This window comes from Conger conger, chromosome 3, assembly GCF_963514075.1.
Source record: "Conger conger chromosome 3, fConCon1.1, whole genome shotgun sequence".
Lineage (NCBI taxonomy): Eukaryota > Metazoa > Chordata > Actinopteri > Anguilliformes > Congridae > Conger > Conger conger.
In genome coordinates, this window is record NC_083762.1 from 895,551 (window position 1) to 915,817 (window position 20,267).

Genomic DNA, 20,267 nt, shown 5'->3' on the forward strand with positions numbered 1-20,267 from the left:
ACTTAATTTACAGCATAAGCTAGCTACTTTCACCAGAAAGTTTCAGACCTGGATAAGTAGGATAATGGATAAACTGTTAAGGCGAGTCCAGTGTCTGTTTACTTACTGTGAGAGTCAGGGTGGAAGCCCTCAGCTGGGTGTTGGACTGCCTCTGGAAGCTGTTCTGGGGGGACCGGAGCATCCCATCCACCCCCTTCAACAGAATAACAAAACTTTCATCCGGGACCTTCTCCACAGAGACCAGATAATCCCCTTCCCCCAATGGCTTCAAGGTGCTGTTTTCCACCCTCAAACCAGATACCTCCACCAGGGACACCTCTGTCACTGTGAGGGAATCCCCACCCACCACAGACAGCAACAAGGTGCCACTCCCACCTAAGTGACGATGAGAAACAAACAGGCAGACAGCCATGACAGTTAAGACCTAGGTGATGTTAAAAAAACAAAAGGAACATAATTGATCAAAAATAAGTCTAATAAATACCTAATCAAGTGCTCACTGAGTATATAATACAGTGCATCCGGAAAGTATTCACAGCGCTTCACTTTTCCCACATTTTGTTATGTTACAGCCTTATTCCAAAATGGAATAAAAAAAAATTTTTCCTCAAAATTCTACACAAAACACCCCATAATGACAACATGACAGAAGTTTTTTTTTTTATTAAAAAAAATAAAAAATAAAGAAATCACATGTACATAAGTATTCACAGCCTTTGCTCAATACTTTATTGATGCACCTTTGGCAGCAATTATAGCCTCAAGTCTTTTTGAATATGATGCCACAAGCTTGGCACACCTATCGTTGGGCAGTTTCGCCCATTCCTCTTTGCAGCACCTCTCAAGATCCATCAGGTTGGATGGGGAGCGTCAGTGCACAGCCATTTTCAGATCTCTCCAGAGATGTTCAATCGGATTCAAGTCTGGGCTCTGGCTGGGCCACTCAAGGACATTCACAGAGTTGTCCTGAAGCCACTCCTTTGATATCTTGGCTGTGTGCTTAGGGTCGTTGTCCTGCTGAAAGATGAACCGTCGCCCCAGTCTGAGGTCAAGAGCGCTCTGGAGCAGGTTTTCATCCAGGATGTCTCTGTACATTGCTGCATTCATCTTTCCCTCATTCCTGACTAGTCTCCCAGTTCCTGCCGCTGAAAAACATCCCCACAGCATGATGCTGCCACCATCATGCTTCACTGTAGGGATGGTATTGGCCAGGTGATAAGCGGTGCCTGGTTTCCTCCAAACATGACGCCTGGCATTCACACCAAAGAGTTCAATCTTTGTCTCATCAGACCAGTGAATTTTGTTTCTCATGGTCTGAGAGTCCTTCAGGTGCCTTTTGGCAAACTCCAGGCGGGCTGCCATGTGCCTTTTACTAAGGAGTGGCCAACAACAACAACAAGATCCCTCCGTTCTGCCACTTCGTGCCGTCTGGCGCCTCCCCCTCGCCACACCTGCACTTCACGCTCACGACTGCTGTCTGTCCTGGTCCCACGGTGGTGGAACGACCTCCCAGTGAATGTCAGAACGGCAGAGTCTCTGACCTCCTTCAAGCGCAGACTGAAGACCCATCTCTTCAGGCTACACCTTTCCCTCCCCTACTCACAATCACTGTGATTAGCCTTAGACCGTAATGGCACGTATGTATAGATATCGTTACTTGTATAGGTATTGTTGTTTTTATTGGCTGTTGTTGTATTCTAGCTGCCAACAGTGGTATGCTAGTTTGAATGTTGATTGTACTCTTCAAGGGTTCTGAATTTCTGTATGTTTACACTAGGACTCGGAACTGTACTGTCCTCTCAGGTCTACTTTTGCACTTGTTCTTGTGATTGATTTGCACTTTGTTGTACGTCGCTCTGGATAAGAGCGTCTGCTAAATGCCACGTAACATAACGTAACACTCTACCATACAGGCCTGATTGGTGGATTGCTGCAGAGATGGTTGTCCTCCTGGAAGGTTCTCTCTCCACAGAGGAATGCTAGCGTCGCTCCGTCCCCGTTTGTGATGTTATGTTTCACCCCATCCCAGTCTGCTCTCTCCCTCGAAGACCCCCCCTGCGACGTGGGCCTCCACGGCGTCGGAACCCCTCAAACCTCAGCTATCCCCCGCTGACCCCCTGTGAGGACTTTGCTGTCACAGGGGGACTGTGGAACTGCCAGTCTGCCACTCGGAAGGCTGACTTCATCCCTGCGTATGCCTCCCTCCAGTCCCTACAATTCCTTGCCCTAACTGAGACCTGGATCACACCTGACAACACCGCCACTCCCGCTGCCCTCTCATCCTCCTTCTCCTTCTCGCACACTCCCCGGCCTTCCGGCCGTGGCGGTGGTACTGGTCTTTTAATTTCCCCCTCGTGGAAATTCTCTGTTCTCCCCCTCTCTGACCTGTCCATATCCACTTTTGAATTCCATTCTGTTGCAGTATCCTACCCTACTAACCTTTTCATTGCAGTTATCTACCGTCCTCCAGGGCCCCTGGGAAACTTCCTTGATGAGCTAGACACCCTTCTCAGCTCCTTCCCTGAGGATGGCACCCCACTGATTCTCCTTGGAGACTTCAACATCCACCTAGAAGCCTCCCAGTCTGCTGCCTTCCTACCGCTAATCCACTCCTTCGGCCTCTCCCTGCAACACTCTCCTCCAACCCACAAGGCGGGCAATGTCCTAGACCTTGTCTTTGTAAGGAACTGCTCATGCTCCGATTTCACGGTTACCCCTCTGCATACATCTGATCACCACTTCATCTCATTCTCCCTCCCTCTTCCTCCCCATCCTCCTCCCCCTCCTCCCACCCACACTTCCTCAGCCCGCCGTAACCTCCGCTCCCTCTCACCCTCTTCCTTTGCCAGCACCGTCACCGCCTCACTCCCCCCTCTCAAATCCTTCTCCAAACTCCCCGCTGACTCTGCATCTGCCACCCTCCTTTCATCTCTCTCCTCCGCCTTTGACTCTCTCTGTCCCCCTGTCTCAAAACCACCTCGCACATCCCCTCCCAGTCCTTGGATATCTGACACCCTCCGTACCTCCAGGGCCAGCCTCCGCGCAGCGGAGAGGAAGTGGGGGAAATCCAGAGACGCTTCCGACCTCATGACTTACCAGTCTCTCCTGGCGGCATTCTCTTCCGATGTCACTGCCGCCAAAGCAAAATACTATCAAACGCAAATTCAGAAATCTGCTTCTAACCCCCGGAAACTTTTCTCCATTTTCTCCTCTCTCCTCAACGCACCGCCTCCTCCTCCTCAATCCTTCTTCGCTGCTGATGACTTTGCTGATTTCTTTGATGAGAAGGTCACAGTCATCCGCAGATCCTTTACAACCACCGCCCCCCTCACTGTGCCCTTCCCCCCCTCTAGGCCCATCCCTTCCTTTTCCACTTTCTCCCCTCTTACGGACTCTGATGTTTCTCAACTCCTGCTCTGCCACCGCCCTATAACCTGTGCCCTTGACCCTATCCCCTCTTCTCTTCTCCAAACTATCACACCCGACATTCTCCCATTTGTCACCTCCCTTGTCAACTCCTCCCTGTCTTCCGGCTGTTTTCCGGCATCCTCCAAGAGGGCCCACATCACTCCGCTATCTCTTCTTCCTTTCCTTTCTAAAACTATAGAACGAGCCGCTTCTACTCAACTTTCTTCCTTCTTTTCTAACAACAACCTGCTAGACCCCCATCAGTCTGGCTTCAGATCGGGCCACTCGACAGAGACTGCACTCCTCTCCGTCAGTGAGTCACTCCATGCCGCACGAGCAGCCTCCCTCTCCTCTATCCTCATTCTTCTAGATCTCTCTGCTGCCTTCGACACTGTGGATCACTCCATCCTCCTGTCTGCTCTGTCAGCAACGGGCATCTGTGGCACAGCCCTGGACTGGATTGAGTCCTACCTCTCTGGTCGCTCCTTCCAGGTTGCCTGGGCTGGTTCGGTATCGACACCTCGGCCCCTCGCCACAGGAGTTCCCCAGGGCTCAGTCCTTGGCCCGCTTCTTTTTTCTCTCTACACTCGCTCCCTTGGCCCTGTGATCACTGCACATGGGCTATCCTACCACTGCTATGCGGACGATACCCAACTCTTCGTCTCGTTCCCGCCGTCTGATACGCAGGTTTCAGCCCGTATCTCTGCTTGCCTGAGGGACATCCAGAGCTGGATGGACAACCACCATCTAAAGCTCAACCCAGGTAAAACTGAAATGATATTCATCCCTGCTAATACCTCTCCCCATCTGGATCTCTCCATTTCTCTCGGGGATACCACACTCACGCCGTCACCCAGTGCAAGGAACCTCGGCGTGGTGATGGACAGCAGACTGTCCCTTTCCGAGAACATTGCGGCGGTGACCCGGTCTTGCAGGTTCTTCCTCTACAACATACGGAGAATCCGCCCCTTTCTCACCCCCTACTCGACCCAGCTCCTGGTCCAAGCGATGGTTCTGTCCCGCCTGGACTACTGCAATTCCCTCTTGGCTGGCCTCCCAGCGTCCACCATCAGACCCCTCCAACTCATCCAGAATGCAGCAGCTCGTCTGGTCTTCAACCTTCCCAAATACTCACACGTCACCCCCCTGCTTACTTCCCTCCACTGGCTGCCTGTCATGGCTCGCATCAAATTCAAAACATTGGTGTTAGCCTTCCAAGCAGTTAAAGGGTCTTCCCCAGCTTATCTGCAAAAAATCATCAGACCCTACACCCCTGCCAGACCTCTTCGTTCAGCCTCCACAGGCCGCTTGGCACCTCCCCCTCTCCGAACCTCCACCTCACGCTCACGACTACTGTCTGTTCTGGCTCCACGGTGGTGGAACGAACTCCCCGTTGAGGTCAGAACTATAGAATCTCTCCCCACCTTCAAGCGCAAGCTGAAGACGCACCTCTTCAAGCAGCACCTCTCCCCATCCCTCCCTACCTCCCTGTGAACCTTAATTGTTGTCTCTGTGACTTGCTTTGTGTATCGGTATTTTTAGTTGGTTAGGTAAGCAGTGTTTGGATAGTTAACTCTGGTGACTTTTGCTCTGTTTGTTTGTTTGTTCAAAAAAAAAAAAAATAAAAAAAAAAAAAAAATGGCCCTTGTCCTTATCTTTGTTGTACAGGTAGCAGTTGAAATTGTACTTACCTCTAGGGTCTTTCAGCGAACTTATCCCTGGTTATGGGTATGCACTTTGTTGTACGTCGCTCTGGATAAGAGCGTCTGCCAAATGCCAATAATGTAATGTAATGTAATGAATGCTGGAGCTCTGACAGAGTGACGATCGGGTTCTTGGTCACCTCCCTGACTAAGGCCCTTCTCCCCCGATTGCTCAGTTTAAACGGGCGGCCAGCTCTAGGAAGAGTCCTTGTGGTTCCGAACTTCTTCCATTTACGGATGATGGAGGCCACTGTGCTCATTGGGACCTTCAAAGCAGCAGAAATCTTTCTGTACCCTTCCCAAGATTTGTGCCTCGAGACAATCCTGTCTCAGAGGTCTACAGACAATTCCTTTGACTTCATGCTTGGTTTGTGCTCCGACATGCACTGTCAACTGTGGGACCTTATATAGACAGATGTGTGTCTTTCCAAATCATGTCCAATCAACTTAATTCACCATAGTTGGACTCCAATTAAGCTGTAGAAACATCTGAAGGTTGATCAGTGGAAACAGGATGCACCTGAGCTCAATTTTGAGCTTCATGGCAAAGGCTGTGAATACTTACATGTGATTTCTTAGTTTTTTATTTTTAATAAATACTCCAAAAAACTTTTTTCATGTTGTCATTATGGGGTATTGTGTGTAGAATTTGGAGGAAAAAAAGAATTTAATCAGGCTGTAACATACCAAAATGTGGAAAAAGTGAAGCGCTGTGAAATCTTTTAATAGCAGTTCATACAGTATACTGTTGCTTACACAGGTGCAGCACCAGAGGCAATCTGATTTTAAATTCAAATGGGATGTGATCTAATATGGAAGTAAAATCTAAGTGGTCCAAGTCACTTTGGAGGAAATCTTAATGAGCCAAAAGTCAGTTCATGAATACTGAAATGATGAAGGTGAGCCAGGTGCTGATGATGAGTCTGATGGTGACTATTGGTTAAACAGACGTTCTGCTCACCTGCTTGGAGACGACCCTCTTTCAAGGTGAAATCACTCCCCGACCCCTCAAGGTCCTCTACAATGTTGTAGACAAAATCTATGTTGCTTCGCCCTGGAAACAGGACACAAGTCCGGAATGTGACACAGTTTAATTTTACATAGCATTTCACCTCATGTGCGCTAACCTGCAGTGAGCTCACCTAATACAGTCACCTGCAAGTGCGCTTACCTGAAACATGCATTTGCAGTATACCCACCAGCAGAAGATCTAAGATCTGCTTTATCAGTTAAGCCACATTGATTCTCATTGATTTATTATACATAGCCAGACCACACCCAGATGCTTTCTATTAGTACTGCCCAGAAGCTCTTCTGTCAGAGCTGCCATACACTTTTCATACATTTCATACACATTCAAATAATGGTTTCATACATATGCAAAACACACACTTTGTACTTCTGCAAAAATGTCACATGTCCATACTGTACACCCCTCCTCACACACACACACACACACACACACGCACGCACACACTGTGGGCTGACCTGTGACCTTCAGAGTGTATGGTTGTGTTGAGGTGACTCTGATTTCCCATAATCCTGTTTGGGTGTCCAAGCAAATCGTGTGCAGGTTCCCTACTACCTTTATTGTACCCAGGGGCCCGTCTGAAGCAGAACTGCTCTGAGACACACCTGAGGGAGGGAGGAACACCAACTGATCACCAGCTGAGAACATTTACCTGGTGGCCCAGAGATATTGTCTATCACATATCCTCCTGAGACCCAGCAAGTATGTATTTTGATATAATACAAGTGTCTCTGTTGTTGCATTGAAAACAGTTTTTACAAATACTACTCATTTATTTTCCTTGTGTGTAGGTTTCAGAAGAGTACAATATATGGTTCTAAAAACCAGAGACTCGTGTCCCCTACAAAGAACAACAATGAACAACTTGGTCTTAAGAGGTTATAACACAGATTCACACAGCCACACTCAGATACAGTTTGGTGTATGGCTGTCTTTTCGTCAGCCGACCGCCAGAGGGCACCATAGTCTCTACATTTTTAATTTCTTGTCTTGTTAATTAGTCACAGTTCAGTCTGTAAATATTTGGGCAGTGGCACTTTTTTTATTGTTTCTGCTCTGCAGTCCAGAAAATAAACAGTTGAATAAAGTGCAGATTTAAAGTGCAGGGTTTTTGCATCCATATTGGGTGAACTGTGTCGGAACTACAGTCCCTTTGTACATAGTCGCCCCAATTTTAGAAATGGATGGTCGGCTTTTGTAGCCCTCACCCGATGCCTGATTTTGGCTGATTTCTAGAATGAAGACACACTGCAGAATATCCGGTAAGAGACTGTTAAATGTTGACTTTAATGAGATGTTCTGTTCACACACACGCAAACTGTGATTTCCCACAGTGGAATTATATGTGGTTCGTTTTTTATGTACACACAATACTTTGGATGTCTGCTGCAGAAAAGTTCCATAGGAGAAAGCGCTTAAAGTTCAATTAACTTAGTTTTGTTTCTCCGTGATATGACTGGTGTCTAACCAGCTGCTGAAGATTGTAACCCTTGTCAACTCCTCCCTGTCTTCCGGCTGTTTTCCTGCATCCTTCAAGAGGGCCCACATCACTCCGCTGCTAAAAAAGCTTACCCTGGATCCCTCCATCATCCAGAACTACCGCCCGGTATCTCTTCTTCCTTTCCTTTCTAAAACTATAGAACGAGCCGCTTCTACTCAACTTTCTTCCTTCTTTTCTAACAACAACCTGCTAGACCCCCATCAGTCTGGCTTCAGATCGGGCCACTCGACAGAGACTGCGCTCCTCTCCGTCAGTGAGTCACTTCATGCCGCACGAGCAGCCTCCCTCTCCTCTGTCCTCATTCTTCTAGATCTCTCTGCTGCCTTCGACACTGTGGATCACTCCATCCTCCTGTCCGCCCTGTCAGCAACGGGCATCTGTGGCACAGCCCTGGACTGGATTGAGTCCTACCTCTCTGGTCGCTCCTTCCAGGTTGCCTGGGCTGGTTCGGTATCGACACCTCGGCCCCTCGCCACAGGAGTTCCCCAGGGCTCAGTCCTTGGCCCGCTTCTTTTTTCTCTCTACACTCGCTCCCTTGGCCCTGTGATCACTGCACATGGGCTATCCTACCACTGCTACGCGGACGATACCCAACTCTTCGTCTCGTTCCCGCCGTCTGATACGCAGGTTTCAGCCCGTATCTCTGCTTGCCTGAGGGACATCCAGAGCTGGATGGACAACCACCATCTAAAGCTCAACCCAGGTAAAACTGAAATGATATTCATCCCTGCTAATACCTCTCCCCATCTGGATCTCTCCATTTCCCTCGGGGATACCACACTCACGCCGTCACCCAGTGCAAGGAACCTCGGCGTGGTGATGGACAGCAGACTGTCCCTTTCCGAGAACATTGCGGCGGTGACCCGGTCTTGCAGGTTCTTCCTATACAACATACGGAGAATCCGCCCCTTTCTCACCCCCTACTCGACCCAGCTCCTGGTCCAAGCGATGGTTCTGTCCCGCCTGGACTACTGCAATTCCCTCTTGGCTGGCCTCCCAGCGTCCGCCATCAGACCCCTCCAACTCATCCAGAATGCAGCAGCTCGTCTGGTCTTCAACCTTCCCAAATACTCACACGTCACCCCCCTGCTTACTTCCCTCCACTGGCTGCCTGTCATGGCTCGCATCAAATTCAAAACATTGGTGCTAGCCTTCCAAGCAGTTAAAGGGTCTTCCCCAGCTTATCTGCAAAAAATCATCAGACCCTACACCCCTGCCAGACCTCTTCGTTCAGCCTCCACAGGCCGCTTGGCACCTCCACCTCACGCTCACGACTACTGTCTGTTCTGGCTCCACGGTGGTGGAACGAACTCCCCGTTGAGGTCAGAACTATAGAATCTCTCCCCACCTTCAAGCGCAAGCTGAAGACACACCTCTTCAAGCAGCACCTCTCCCCATCCCTCCCTACCTCCCTGTGAACCTTAATTGTTGTCTCTGTGACTTGCTTTGTGTATCGGTATTTTTAGTTGGCTAGGTAAGCAGTGTTTTGATAGTTAACTTTGGTGACTTTTGCTCTGTTTGTTTGTTTGTTTGTTTGTTCAAAAAAAAAAAAAAAAAAAAAAAAAAAAAAAAAAAAGGCCCTTGTCCTTATCTTTGTTGTACAGGTAGCAGTTGAAATTGTACTTACCTCTAGGGTCTTTCAGCAAACTTATCCCTGGTTATGGGTATGCACTTTGTTGTACGTCGCTCTGGATAAGAGCGTCTGCCAAATGCCAATAATGTAATGTAATGTAAAAGATAAAAAGGCGAGTCCTCCGGCTTTGCGTGCCAGAAGTCTCTGTAAGGGCTGATTGACGGCTCAGTCAATGTGTAGGAAAACAATTTAAACTTTGAACACTGAAGAATACGCTTGGTCTTTTTAACAAATACTAACTGGACAAATTAACACAAACTGAAATAAAGTCATCATGTTCAATATTTTGTTGCAAATCCTTTGCAATCAATCTCTGCCTGACGTCAGCAACCTATAGATATCACCAGATGCTGGGTATCAAGGCAGACTGAACTTATAAGTTAAAGACTGAGAGGAGGGGAAAATCAGACTAAATATGCTCAGGTCTCGGGGTTAAAGCAGTCGGTCAGACATTTGCCTATGCTGAGCAGCTCCTCGACTCCTGCTGGCGCTGGCTGCAGCCTGAATGCTGCACTCCCAAAGAATATTGTGGAGCAGGGGGCACTGGAGCGGTTTATAATGGGCCTGTGCTACCAACCAACCTCTCTGAGTGCAGCCATTCAGCTAGCAGAGAATCACCTGTCTACTGAGAGGACACAGGGAGGAAGAATCAACGCGGAGATAAACTCCCTCGTGGAGACAAACATCACTAGCCATCCTTCCCCCGCACCAGCAGAGACAAATCTCATACCACCACGTGTAAAAGGGGATACAATCCAGGCATTGATGGATTTTTACCATACCCTTGTGCACCAATGCCTGATTCTGATTCCTCCAGAGGCTATTGATAGACTTACAGAGGTGGGCATTCAGGGTGAGGCTGATGGGGTGGGGATGTTAATTGTCCTTTTGCCACAGCCAGGAGTGAGGTGGTCACCGATGGTAGAGATCCAGGGGCGGTCTGGTAGACGCTTTTCACGGTTCCGGGTCAGACAGAAATGACGCACGGATATTCTCAGGATGAAACGCTGAGTCGAGTCGCTGATCAAGTGATTAAGACTGATGGGAGGCCACTCGACCAGCAGAGGGCAGTGTTATATAGGGTAAGTCGGGACCCACATACGGGTGAAGACGGCACGCAGCTAAAAAGCCATTGGAAAATGTTTTTCAGGCGGCTCAAAACAATCCAATGGCATGGTCATTTGGTGCAGGATAAGACACTTAACATTTAATGATCCGATTTAACTGAGCAGGAATCCATCAGTGATGTGTGGAGTGCCATCCACTACCTTCAACTGAGATTCCCTTCAAAAGAATTGGCATGGGCCTCGTTAGGCCATTAAATTACATTACATTATAGGCATTTGGCAGACAATCTTATCCAGAGCGACGTACAATAGTGGAGCACAAAAGGCACTCGCTTTGTGTTAGTCCGAGTGGGTTATGCAGCTCGGTACCCACAACACCTGCTAAGACTATTGCGGAGGCACAGTTTCATTTCATCTGGGAATCCGACAATTACTTTTGGTCCCATAAAATTAGGGGGACTATGTATGACGGCTACAATTCCTACACAGTTCACCTAATATGGATGTAAAAACCTCAAATTAAAGCTAAAAGTCTGCACTTCATAACTTCATAATCATTGTTTTATGTCACATTTGCTGGAGTACTGAGCCAAAACAACAACAAATGTCAACGTGGTATTTTCACTGTATTACAATACCACCCCCTGCCTGTGGCCTTACCTGACGGGCTGATGAGACTGAAGGTGAGAGAGCTGCCAGTGAGGTATGTGGTAATGTTCCTCAAGGATGCATCTACTGTAAAGCTGAAATTATCTGTTCTTCCTGGATTCCTCACCACCTGGAGAACTGTCACCTGGAGAAGCAGGGAATCAGAGAAGAAAGGAAAATAGACAAAGATACAAGAGGTTGGTCAATCTAAGGAAGTGGAGGAAGCATGATAGCATGACATGTTACATTGAAACAGATTCAACAGGTTTTTACTGAATTGTCCCCAGCTGAGCATTAGCATGGACAAGTGCACCAAGACACAGGTGGAGGGTGTAAGCGTACCAGGGCAGAGGTGAAGGGGATGAGTGTACCAGGGCAGAGGTGAAGGGGATGAGTGTACCAGGGCAGAGGTAGAGGGGATGAGTGAACCAGGGCAGAGGTAGAGGGGATGAGTGTACCAGGGCAGAGGTAGAGGGGATGAGTGCACCAGGTTAATGGTGGAGGGGATGAGTGCAACAGGTTAATGGCGGAGGGGATGAGTGCAGTGCCCCATGGCAGAGGTGGAGGGGATAAATGTATTGGGGCAGAGTTGGAGGGGATGAGTGCACCAAGGCAGAGTTGGAGGGGATGAGTGCACCAGAGCAGCGGTGGAGGGGATGAGTACAGTGCATCAGGGAAGAGTTGGAGGGGATGAGTGTACCAGGCCTGTGGTGGAAGAGTCCACAATGATGTCAGTGGCTTGGGGCAGCGTGTCCTTGGTGACCACTATGGCCTGCCCCCCAGATGCCTCGGACAGTTCCTGGTACAGCTGATTCCCCAGGGGACTCATGCGGGTGCTAACATTGCCATTACTGTCCCTTCGACGCCGAGCTGAGAGAGCATTCGTCAACAAGAAGTTCACCTACAGGGGGATGGAGTAAGAGGGAGAGATAGAGAGACCTATATTTTGCACAGTTGAAAAGGGGGGAGCTCAACACAAAGACAAATTGGTTACAGTGCAACCATGTTTCTCTGAGTGAAAAGACAATCTCTCCACCTTATTACATATTCCACATGTACAGAAAGATCGCCCTATAAGACGTGGGTACTTTTTATAACACACCGGCTGCGCTGGTCATGCCCTGATTAGTGCTCTGCTAAACACCTAAGTTGGCGTGGTATCACTGAAAATATGATTGACCCTGTCTCCAAGCAGCCTTAACCCAACCTTTCTCTCAGGAATCCCGGGGTATACACGGGATATTGAACCCCGTTTCGATCTACGTTTGAAGCATTCACGCCCCACAATGGTCCCAGGAATGTCCCGAGTCCTTGCCATTCACACCAGACCCTGGTCTTTCCCAGGTCTGCAAGTGGGCTGTCCCATCTCTAAATAATGAGAAGTGACATTATGTTCCAGTGAATTCTGTAGGCTATATATTTTTTGCAATGAAAATAATTACATAAAATAATCATGGACAGTTTTGTTTATTGGAGATTCAACGTGGTGGATGGTGAGCATCACCTGGTATTTTTCTTGGGCAATCTTAAAATGTATAGGATGTATCCTTCCTTTATGCAGTCGCCTATTCTAAGAATAATGCAAATAAGGTATACAATCATGTTCAAGCATCTGCAATTGAGAAGGGTGGAATTTAAGGCCGAGATCCATAAATCTGTTGTCTCAACGTTGTTTACTAAAGAGGAATGAAATTGACATTAAGCTAGTGCCTGCTAGAATAGTTGCTGCTTGTTTCATTTTGCATAGTGAATATTACAGAAAGAGTGCTTCTTGCCTCAGTGGAACATTGATAACGTCTCAATGAGATAACATGCAACAGCCATTGTCAACATGCAGTTCCTTTCAGGGAAAGAAACATAACCAGTGTTGCCAGATGATCCATCCATCCATTATCTTAACCCGTTTATCCTGAACACACTGCAAAAAATAAAGGGTCATTGGAGTTCTATATAGAACCTTTATGTTCTTTGAATAGCATTTTAGAACCATATTTCAGAAAAAGGTTAAATTATAAAATAATAGTACCTTTGGGGTTCTTAAAAGGTTCAATCATAAAATAATAGAACCTTTCATTAAAAAAGGTTCAATGACGCTCATTTTTTCAAAAGGCTATATTTTTGTTTTCTGATCGACAGCCGACGCTCCTTAACCTACCATTAACCCACACGATTAAAATGCACTGTTTAGATTATAGATCATCTGTCTGCAACCCATTAAAAAAACCCCAAAAAAACAATACAAATGTTTTCTTTTTTCCATAAGCGATTTAGACTATTGAAAAAAGCAATAGAACAAGGAGCGACACATTGTAGGCCTATCCTACCAGCAGCGCTGCAATTTATTTAGTAAAACAGGCGGAATAAAGCTTTAAAACGGGCAACGGGCATAACAGGTTAGATCTCCAGCGTAGAAAAGTTGCCTATTTGGAACTGATTAAACTAGAGCCTAAATAGAAAACATTAGCCATGCTTTTTGGGAAAATTGTTTATTTGCCATCTTCCCAAGAGTCAGCAAGAATACTGTAGGCTAAGATACATTGCTACTGGTTTTTGTTGACGGAAGTTACACAACTGGGCTTTTGATGTGCTGCGGGCAATCACTGTGCCCAGCGAGTGTCAATTTTTTATAGCCTGATTTCAACGCACACAAAGGGGTGTGACCCATGTATAGCTAAGGTTAGCAAAGTGGTTTGCTGACATGCAGAGCTGAATGTTTAAAAAAAAAACTTTTAAACTGATGGTATTGATCGGTCAAAATATTCGTATTGTCGGTTAATTAATAGCACCCTTGGGGTTCTATAAAAGTTCGTTCAAGATATTTAAACCCTGGCACGTGAAGACAGAAGTCACCGACGGTTAACGCAATCTACAATTTGACAAGGTAAGTGAGTGAGCATTATCTTCTGTAACGTCACTGACAATAACTTAAATTAAAATATTACATTTAATTTGTGTGATTAACCAACTGTTAACGTATGACTTAACGTGTTAGCTAACGTTAGTTAGTTTCGACTTGAAATTAACGTTAGCTAGTTAAGCTAACTTAACGTTAGACCGTTATGTTATGGTTGAGAATGCTAACTAACGCTAGCTAATGTTAACGGTGGATTACGTTAGCTGGCTGAATGTTAAAGTTACTGCTTCCGAAAACGACAAGGGTTAGACCAGGGGTCGGCAACTCTGGTCCTGGAGAGCCGCTGGCTTTCGTTGTTACTTGGCATTAATTGATCAATGAAAGCCGTTGATAACACAGTTAACCTACCTCGCCTGGTTTCTTGGGTCTGAATCGGTTGCTTATTTTAAGGTGGAGACGAAAGCCAGCACACCCTGCGGCTCTCCAGGACCAGGGTTGCCGACCCCTGGGTTAGATCAAGGATGAGACGTCCCGAACGACTTTATTTATATTAACATTAGTGCTAAGTTAATGTTACCTCCAACTCACTAATGACCGCGCCATGATAGTAACGGCTAATGTTAACTATCCTAACGTCACTGGCTGGCTTCTGCTCTATCATTCAGGCTGTTTTCATAACGTTAGGCTAATACAGTTATCCATCCATCCATCATCTTAACCCGTTTATCCTGAGCAGGGTCGCTGGAGCCTATCCCAGCTTACATTGGGCGACAGGCAGGAATACACTCTGGACAGGTCGCCAGTCCATCGCGGGGCACATACACCATTCACTCACACACTCATACCTACAGGCAATTTAGACTCTCCAATCAGCCTAACCCGCATGTCTTTGGACTGTGGGAGGAAGCCCACGCAAACACGGGGAGAACATGCAAACTCCACACAGAGAGGCCTCGGCCGATGGGGATTCGAATCCAGGGCCTCCTTGCGGTGAGGCGGCAGTGCTACCCACTGCACCATCCGTGCCGCCCCCCAATACAGTTACTATAAGATTATTTGTTAGCAAGCCTTTTCATACTAAAATGTGTCACACTAACGTCACTAAAGTAATAATTGGTAATGTTTTAGTCCATATGTTTTCAATCAACACTTGACTCAAAGGTTAGCTAAGGTTAACGTTAGCAGTTAAATTTTTAGAACCGTTGGGTTTATGTTTGGCATGAAGTCAAGGGTTGTCTGGTGTGAGCGTGCGAGCCTAGTGTGCGAAGTCGGCTGGGCGAGGCCTTTACCTCAAACGCGATACACTGAATGACGCAATTCATAGGCATGACTCCTGGAAAGAAACGATCCTTGGAAACCGAGCTAGCTGTCTCGATCAAATTGCACTTGTCTGTATGTGGACTTAGAAACATTATAAGTACGGCCAAATAAATGCAAGTAATGAAACTGTTATTTGATTGTGTGTTTATTTGTTATTATTATTCATCAACAATACTAGACAGAGTGAGCTAGCTATCAATAAAAGTCATTACACCTTGTACAACTTTCATTGACTAGTCTTTTTTGTTTCTATACATAGTCCCCCATTTTAGAAAAACCACAAGTAATTGGACAGTTGGCTTCTGAGCCTTTTGTGGTTAATCGGGTGTATTCAATTGTTTCAACAAAAAATGTGACCCTGGAGTGAGTGTATGTCAGTGAGTGAGTGTAATTCAATTAAAGTATGCTGTGTGTGCAAGTGAGTGTGTAACAAAATTAAAAAGGTGGTTGCTCATAACGGGTCTGTACTCACAACTGACTTGGTGCTCTCAATCAGAGCAATGACTGTGCTCCTCAGGTGAACATCTTTGGCCGAGGCATCGGTGAACACAAAAATCTCAGAGGATGCAGGGGCACTGCTGAGAGCCAGCTAAATAGATAGAGAGAGACTTGACTTTGATGCACCCAGTATCAAACAAAAGCAGAAATTTCAGTAGTACAAGTACAAGTAGTACAAGTAGTACCTAGACACAAAATCAGGATAAATGAATAGAAATGGAAGAGTGTGCTTAGACTGGGATTTCAAAATAATGCTTTTGACAAACACACACACATGCATGCACGCACACACAAACACACACTCACCAGCAGTCCTGATAGACTCATCTCTGGCTCGTCACCCCCACCAGTTGCACTTAGAGCATTAATCCTCTGCTTAAAGATGTTGGAGTTTCTTGTCCGAGTCAGAGGTCCAAATCCTATGCACAAAAACATGTATGAACACACACATATTCACACACACACACACACACACACACACACACTGATGCTGCTAGCAGCTGCGACTGTCCATCGTGTCCAATGACGACTTCTTCCTCCGCACTTAGCGATGGGTTCTCATGTGGCTGTGTAGTCATGTAGCTGTACGTGATCTGCACTGACTGTGACAAGCAGTGCAGACGTAATCCTGCTTTGGTGAAGCTGAAGGTCTGAGCTGCGTGCCTTCTGTCCCACTTCTTATGCCGCAGAGATGCTCTTTTTCCCCTGAAAGCTCGTAGTCCTTCGCAGCAGAGCCGTTGCTAGTGTCAGTCAGGGGTCAGGTCCTCCAGATGAGATGGATTTATGTTGCACTTTTTCACTGTGATTTTGAGTTGGTCTTTGTACCTTTGCACTTGTACAGTTGGCTCTCTGGAGAACCTCTGTCTGAGGCACTCTATCCCTCCATGAGATCCTGAGTATCTGCTGGAGGCATTTGATTTGAAAGTTCTCTGGCAATTTGATGTGACAGCTGTTGGCGACACATGTCTTGCAGCTGTACAGGAGAGTGCCTAAATTGCTATTTAGAAAAACCCTCGTTTTCAGACAGCCAAAATATGTTTATGCTTGTTTGAGTCTGTTCTGTAACACACACACACACACACACACATACACACATAGACAAGCGCACGTGCACACACACGTGCATGCAAGAGAGATATTACTTAAGCAATAATCACGACAGGCAGTGGTACAATGTCCCTTTATCTCAGGCCATTGCTTGGCCTGACATGCAGCAGAGGGTCACAACCCCGTCGCTGTGATATAATTACAATATAACACGTCCTGGAGTGAGTTAATGCTTTTATAAAACTGTTAGAAAACATGCAGGTATAGATATTATAGACACGATCCAATTAAGTGTTTTTTTTATTAACAATGTCATTACAATAATAACAATGTCACAATAATTTACAAGGAAATAGTGCCATGTGGTTGCTATGCACCATTAGTAAACTCTAATGTAGTAAACTCCGCCAAACTTGCTAACTAGCTATTTAGCTTACAAGCTACCGTGAGCAGTTTATGCATTTTAGTTGTTTCTTTGTACATTCCCATTCTGACACTGAACAACTGTCCAACATCAGTGGGATCACGTTGCGTAGGATTACTAATTTTATTATTTATTATTTTATTATTATTTATTATTTATTTTATTAGGTGCTTTGCTCGGCAGGCTGAGCACAATTCTGCTTTCTCAGGTTCATACGTTTCATTCACCCCACAGAACTCTTGTACTTCTGCCCGATTACAGACACAAATCTCTCTTGAAAATCAAGAACCGCACCAGTGGAAGCAGAGACAGTCTGTTTCTCTGTGTCCCTGGTCCCTGATGCAGGGTGATTGACGTGGTGACGTGGTTAAGGTAATACGTTGTGTTGAACATGAAACCGAGATTGGGTGACCCACCTGGGTCATTGAAGGGCACCAGGATGTAGGAGGATGGCTCATCCTCAGTGCCTTTCTTACTGTCGATGATTGAAAATGCCACCCTCTTTGCCTCCACAATGTCATCAGCCATGCCGTCCGTGGTGTCAATCACAAAACATAGCACAGAGGAACGAGTGATACCCATGAGCCTGGGAACCGAGAGAGAGAGAGAGAGAGAGAGAGAGAGAGAGAGAGAGAGAGAGAGAGAGAGAGAGAGAGAGAGAGAGAGAGAGAGAGAGAGAGAGAGAGAGAGAGAGAGAGAGAGAGAGAGAGAGAGAGAGAGAGAGAGAGAGAGAGAGAGAGAGAGAGAGAGAAAAAGTTATTGCATACTCAGAAAACAGTAAACCAATGACAAACAAAGACCCTACAACAACACTCTGTTAGGGGTGTACTAATACTAATATTTAATAAAATTATCGGCTGATACAGAGTACCGATACCCAATATCTTTAATAAAGGGCACAGGGGGGTTAAATGGCATTACCTTGTTAAACCCCTATCACAACTTCAACGTGTTTCCATTTAATCTCATGCAAATCATGTTTCTTTAAACATGACAACAAGCCTGCTCCTTTCATGAGTAAAAATACAGAATAAAATGAGCAATAGCTAGAATGTTTTTTCATATAGTAGCATACAATAGCATCAGTAGACTAGTCTGATGTTTAGCCACTGGCTGGCTCTGCTTAGCTGATGCGCTATCAATAAATCTCCAATGTTCGCCGGGATGGCGACTCTTCATATTCTTCATTAAGTGACTTGTGTTCATGTCTCATCATATTATTATTATTATATATGAATATATAATGAATTATCGGGAGCTAGCTAAATAGCAACATGCGCCAGTTTAATTTCAAACATGATATGACCTAACATACTATGACTTTCACTAGCCTACTTCAGAACACCAGGACATAGCTGGCTAATTAGCCTGCAAAAGAAAAGCAACCATGTCAACGCATAACTTAAAATGACAGGTCCAATTCACGATGAAACAAACATTTACCTGTCTATTATCCGTGTGTTTTACCTCCTCTCCTCCAATCAGCAGCTCACGTAAACACAAATACTTAAACCGGTACAAAACTCAGGACTACATTTGAAAAGAATCAGTGGCGAAATTCCTTAACAACTGACTGTATGATTTCTGCCAGGTGGATGTACATGAAATGTACATAAATCTCAGAGAGGCTTCTACCAGTTCAATATGACGGAAAGAAAACTTTAGTCCATGTGTTTTCACATTCTGCCAATTGTAAAAAAAACTGCCACACTGCTGACATGATTACAGTGTACACATCTGCTATTACTCATGTTTGTTGATATTGCATGCAGGCTACACACAACAGGCCTATGTACATACAATAGGCTTATTCATTCTTGTGAAACTGTAAATACTGTAGTGCCAATACTGTGAACTTAGGTGCTGTATCGACCAAATACCAGTATTGGTGCACCCTGTGCTATGTTTAATCAGCAGAGCACATTCAACATCAGCAGATGTGCCACATCAGAAAACGTGCAGATATACAGAAGCGTCCCTCTGTACATGCATGTGTAAAAGGCTGAGCTGGTACCGGAGGAAGTTGCTCTCCCCGCTGGCGCTCCGAATGTCCTCCAGCAGCTCCATAGTGGCGTTCTCAGCCATGGCAGCAGCAGCACGATGCAGGTGTTCATGATCTGCTCCTTCATTATCCTTGTTGATCCCGCCAGTTGGGTCTCGCTGACTAGTACGGTCTGCTGACCCTCCATGACTGCACTTCCCTGCACCAGAGAGAATGGATCACTGATAGAGGACTATAATGCAGGATTGGAGGTTGATAGAGGACTATAGTACCTCCAGGTTTGATAGAGGCTGTGGCGGTTGCAAGCAAAGTCATCTTGCAAAGTCCAGTCGCTAAAAAAAGGAACATCTCATCTGCCTATGTAGGCTGGTAGTTTAATTCACAGCTGACATTATCCATCATTACCTTTATTTAGCAGAAGGTCCAAAATATATAAGGACGTAGTGCATTGTTAAATCTGGCAAACTTGCTCATTCATCGTGTTCATAAAAACATAATATTTCAGTCAGTCGTTTTCTTCCATTTCTCTCATATCTGTCAGTTTTGGCTGGGCATGCCTCTTCTTTCCAGCCCTCGTGGGTGTTTCTTATTCAGATAACACATTTTTACCATACAGCTGGCTGCTGCCAGTGGGGCACACATTTTTGCCTCCCAGGGTCATAGATACACTATTCCCCAATAGAGCCTTTGCTAGAGTGGTGATTGTTAGCAGTTTGTCTCTCAGTGGGTGCTCGACTCGACTTTTTTTTAGCTTGTAGATATGTTTGCCGATTTCATTAGCCATTTCCGTTACCTGTGTTGTTTAAATTCCATTTAACTTATTTCCTGTTCAGGGGGTAAATATCACAAAGCAGGATTACTGAGTTGCATAAGTTCACCGAGTATAACTGGAACAGCTGTTTTAGCCTACTTCAGTCCATATTCCAGTTTTGGAAGGGCTCCAGGCATTTATCCAACTAACTGATTTGAGATATACCCCCTTGGTCTTATTTCTTGTAACACTGATAACAGACACTGGAGATAGTTTTTCATTATTTTCATTATTTTATCAATCCTACACAGGTTATTAAGCCTATATAAAAAGGTTACGTTCATATAAACATTTTTGTTTATAATATTGGCATTGGTTTGC

At 45.8% G+C, this 20,267-nt stretch overlaps 1 protein-coding gene across 2 annotated transcripts in view; it reads right to left on the reverse strand.

Annotated features, from left to right (window-relative positions):
- LOC133124202 (von Willebrand factor A domain-containing protein 7-like) overlaps nucleotides 1-20,267 on the reverse strand; it is a 99,838-nt gene that overhangs the window by 5,261 nt on the left and 74,310 nt on the right. For both annotated transcript variants that reach the window (XM_061235183.1, XM_061235184.1), the window contains exons 6-14: nucleotides 19,148-19,334; nucleotides 17,550-17,719; nucleotides 15,969-16,081; nucleotides 15,637-15,753; nucleotides 11,691-11,891; nucleotides 11,003-11,135; nucleotides 6,600-6,746; nucleotides 6,073-6,165; nucleotides 107-375 (exon numbers count right to left, since the gene is read on the reverse strand). In XM_061235183.1, the coding sequence (XP_061091167.1) occupies nucleotides 107-375; nucleotides 6,073-6,165; nucleotides 6,600-6,746; nucleotides 11,003-11,135; nucleotides 11,691-11,891; nucleotides 15,637-15,753; nucleotides 15,969-16,081; nucleotides 17,550-17,719; nucleotides 19,148-19,334 (1,430 nt within the window). The remainder of the gene's footprint in view (nucleotides 1-106; nucleotides 376-6,072; nucleotides 6,166-6,599; nucleotides 6,747-11,002; nucleotides 11,136-11,690; nucleotides 11,892-15,636; nucleotides 15,754-15,968; nucleotides 16,082-17,549; nucleotides 17,720-19,147; nucleotides 19,335-20,267) is intronic.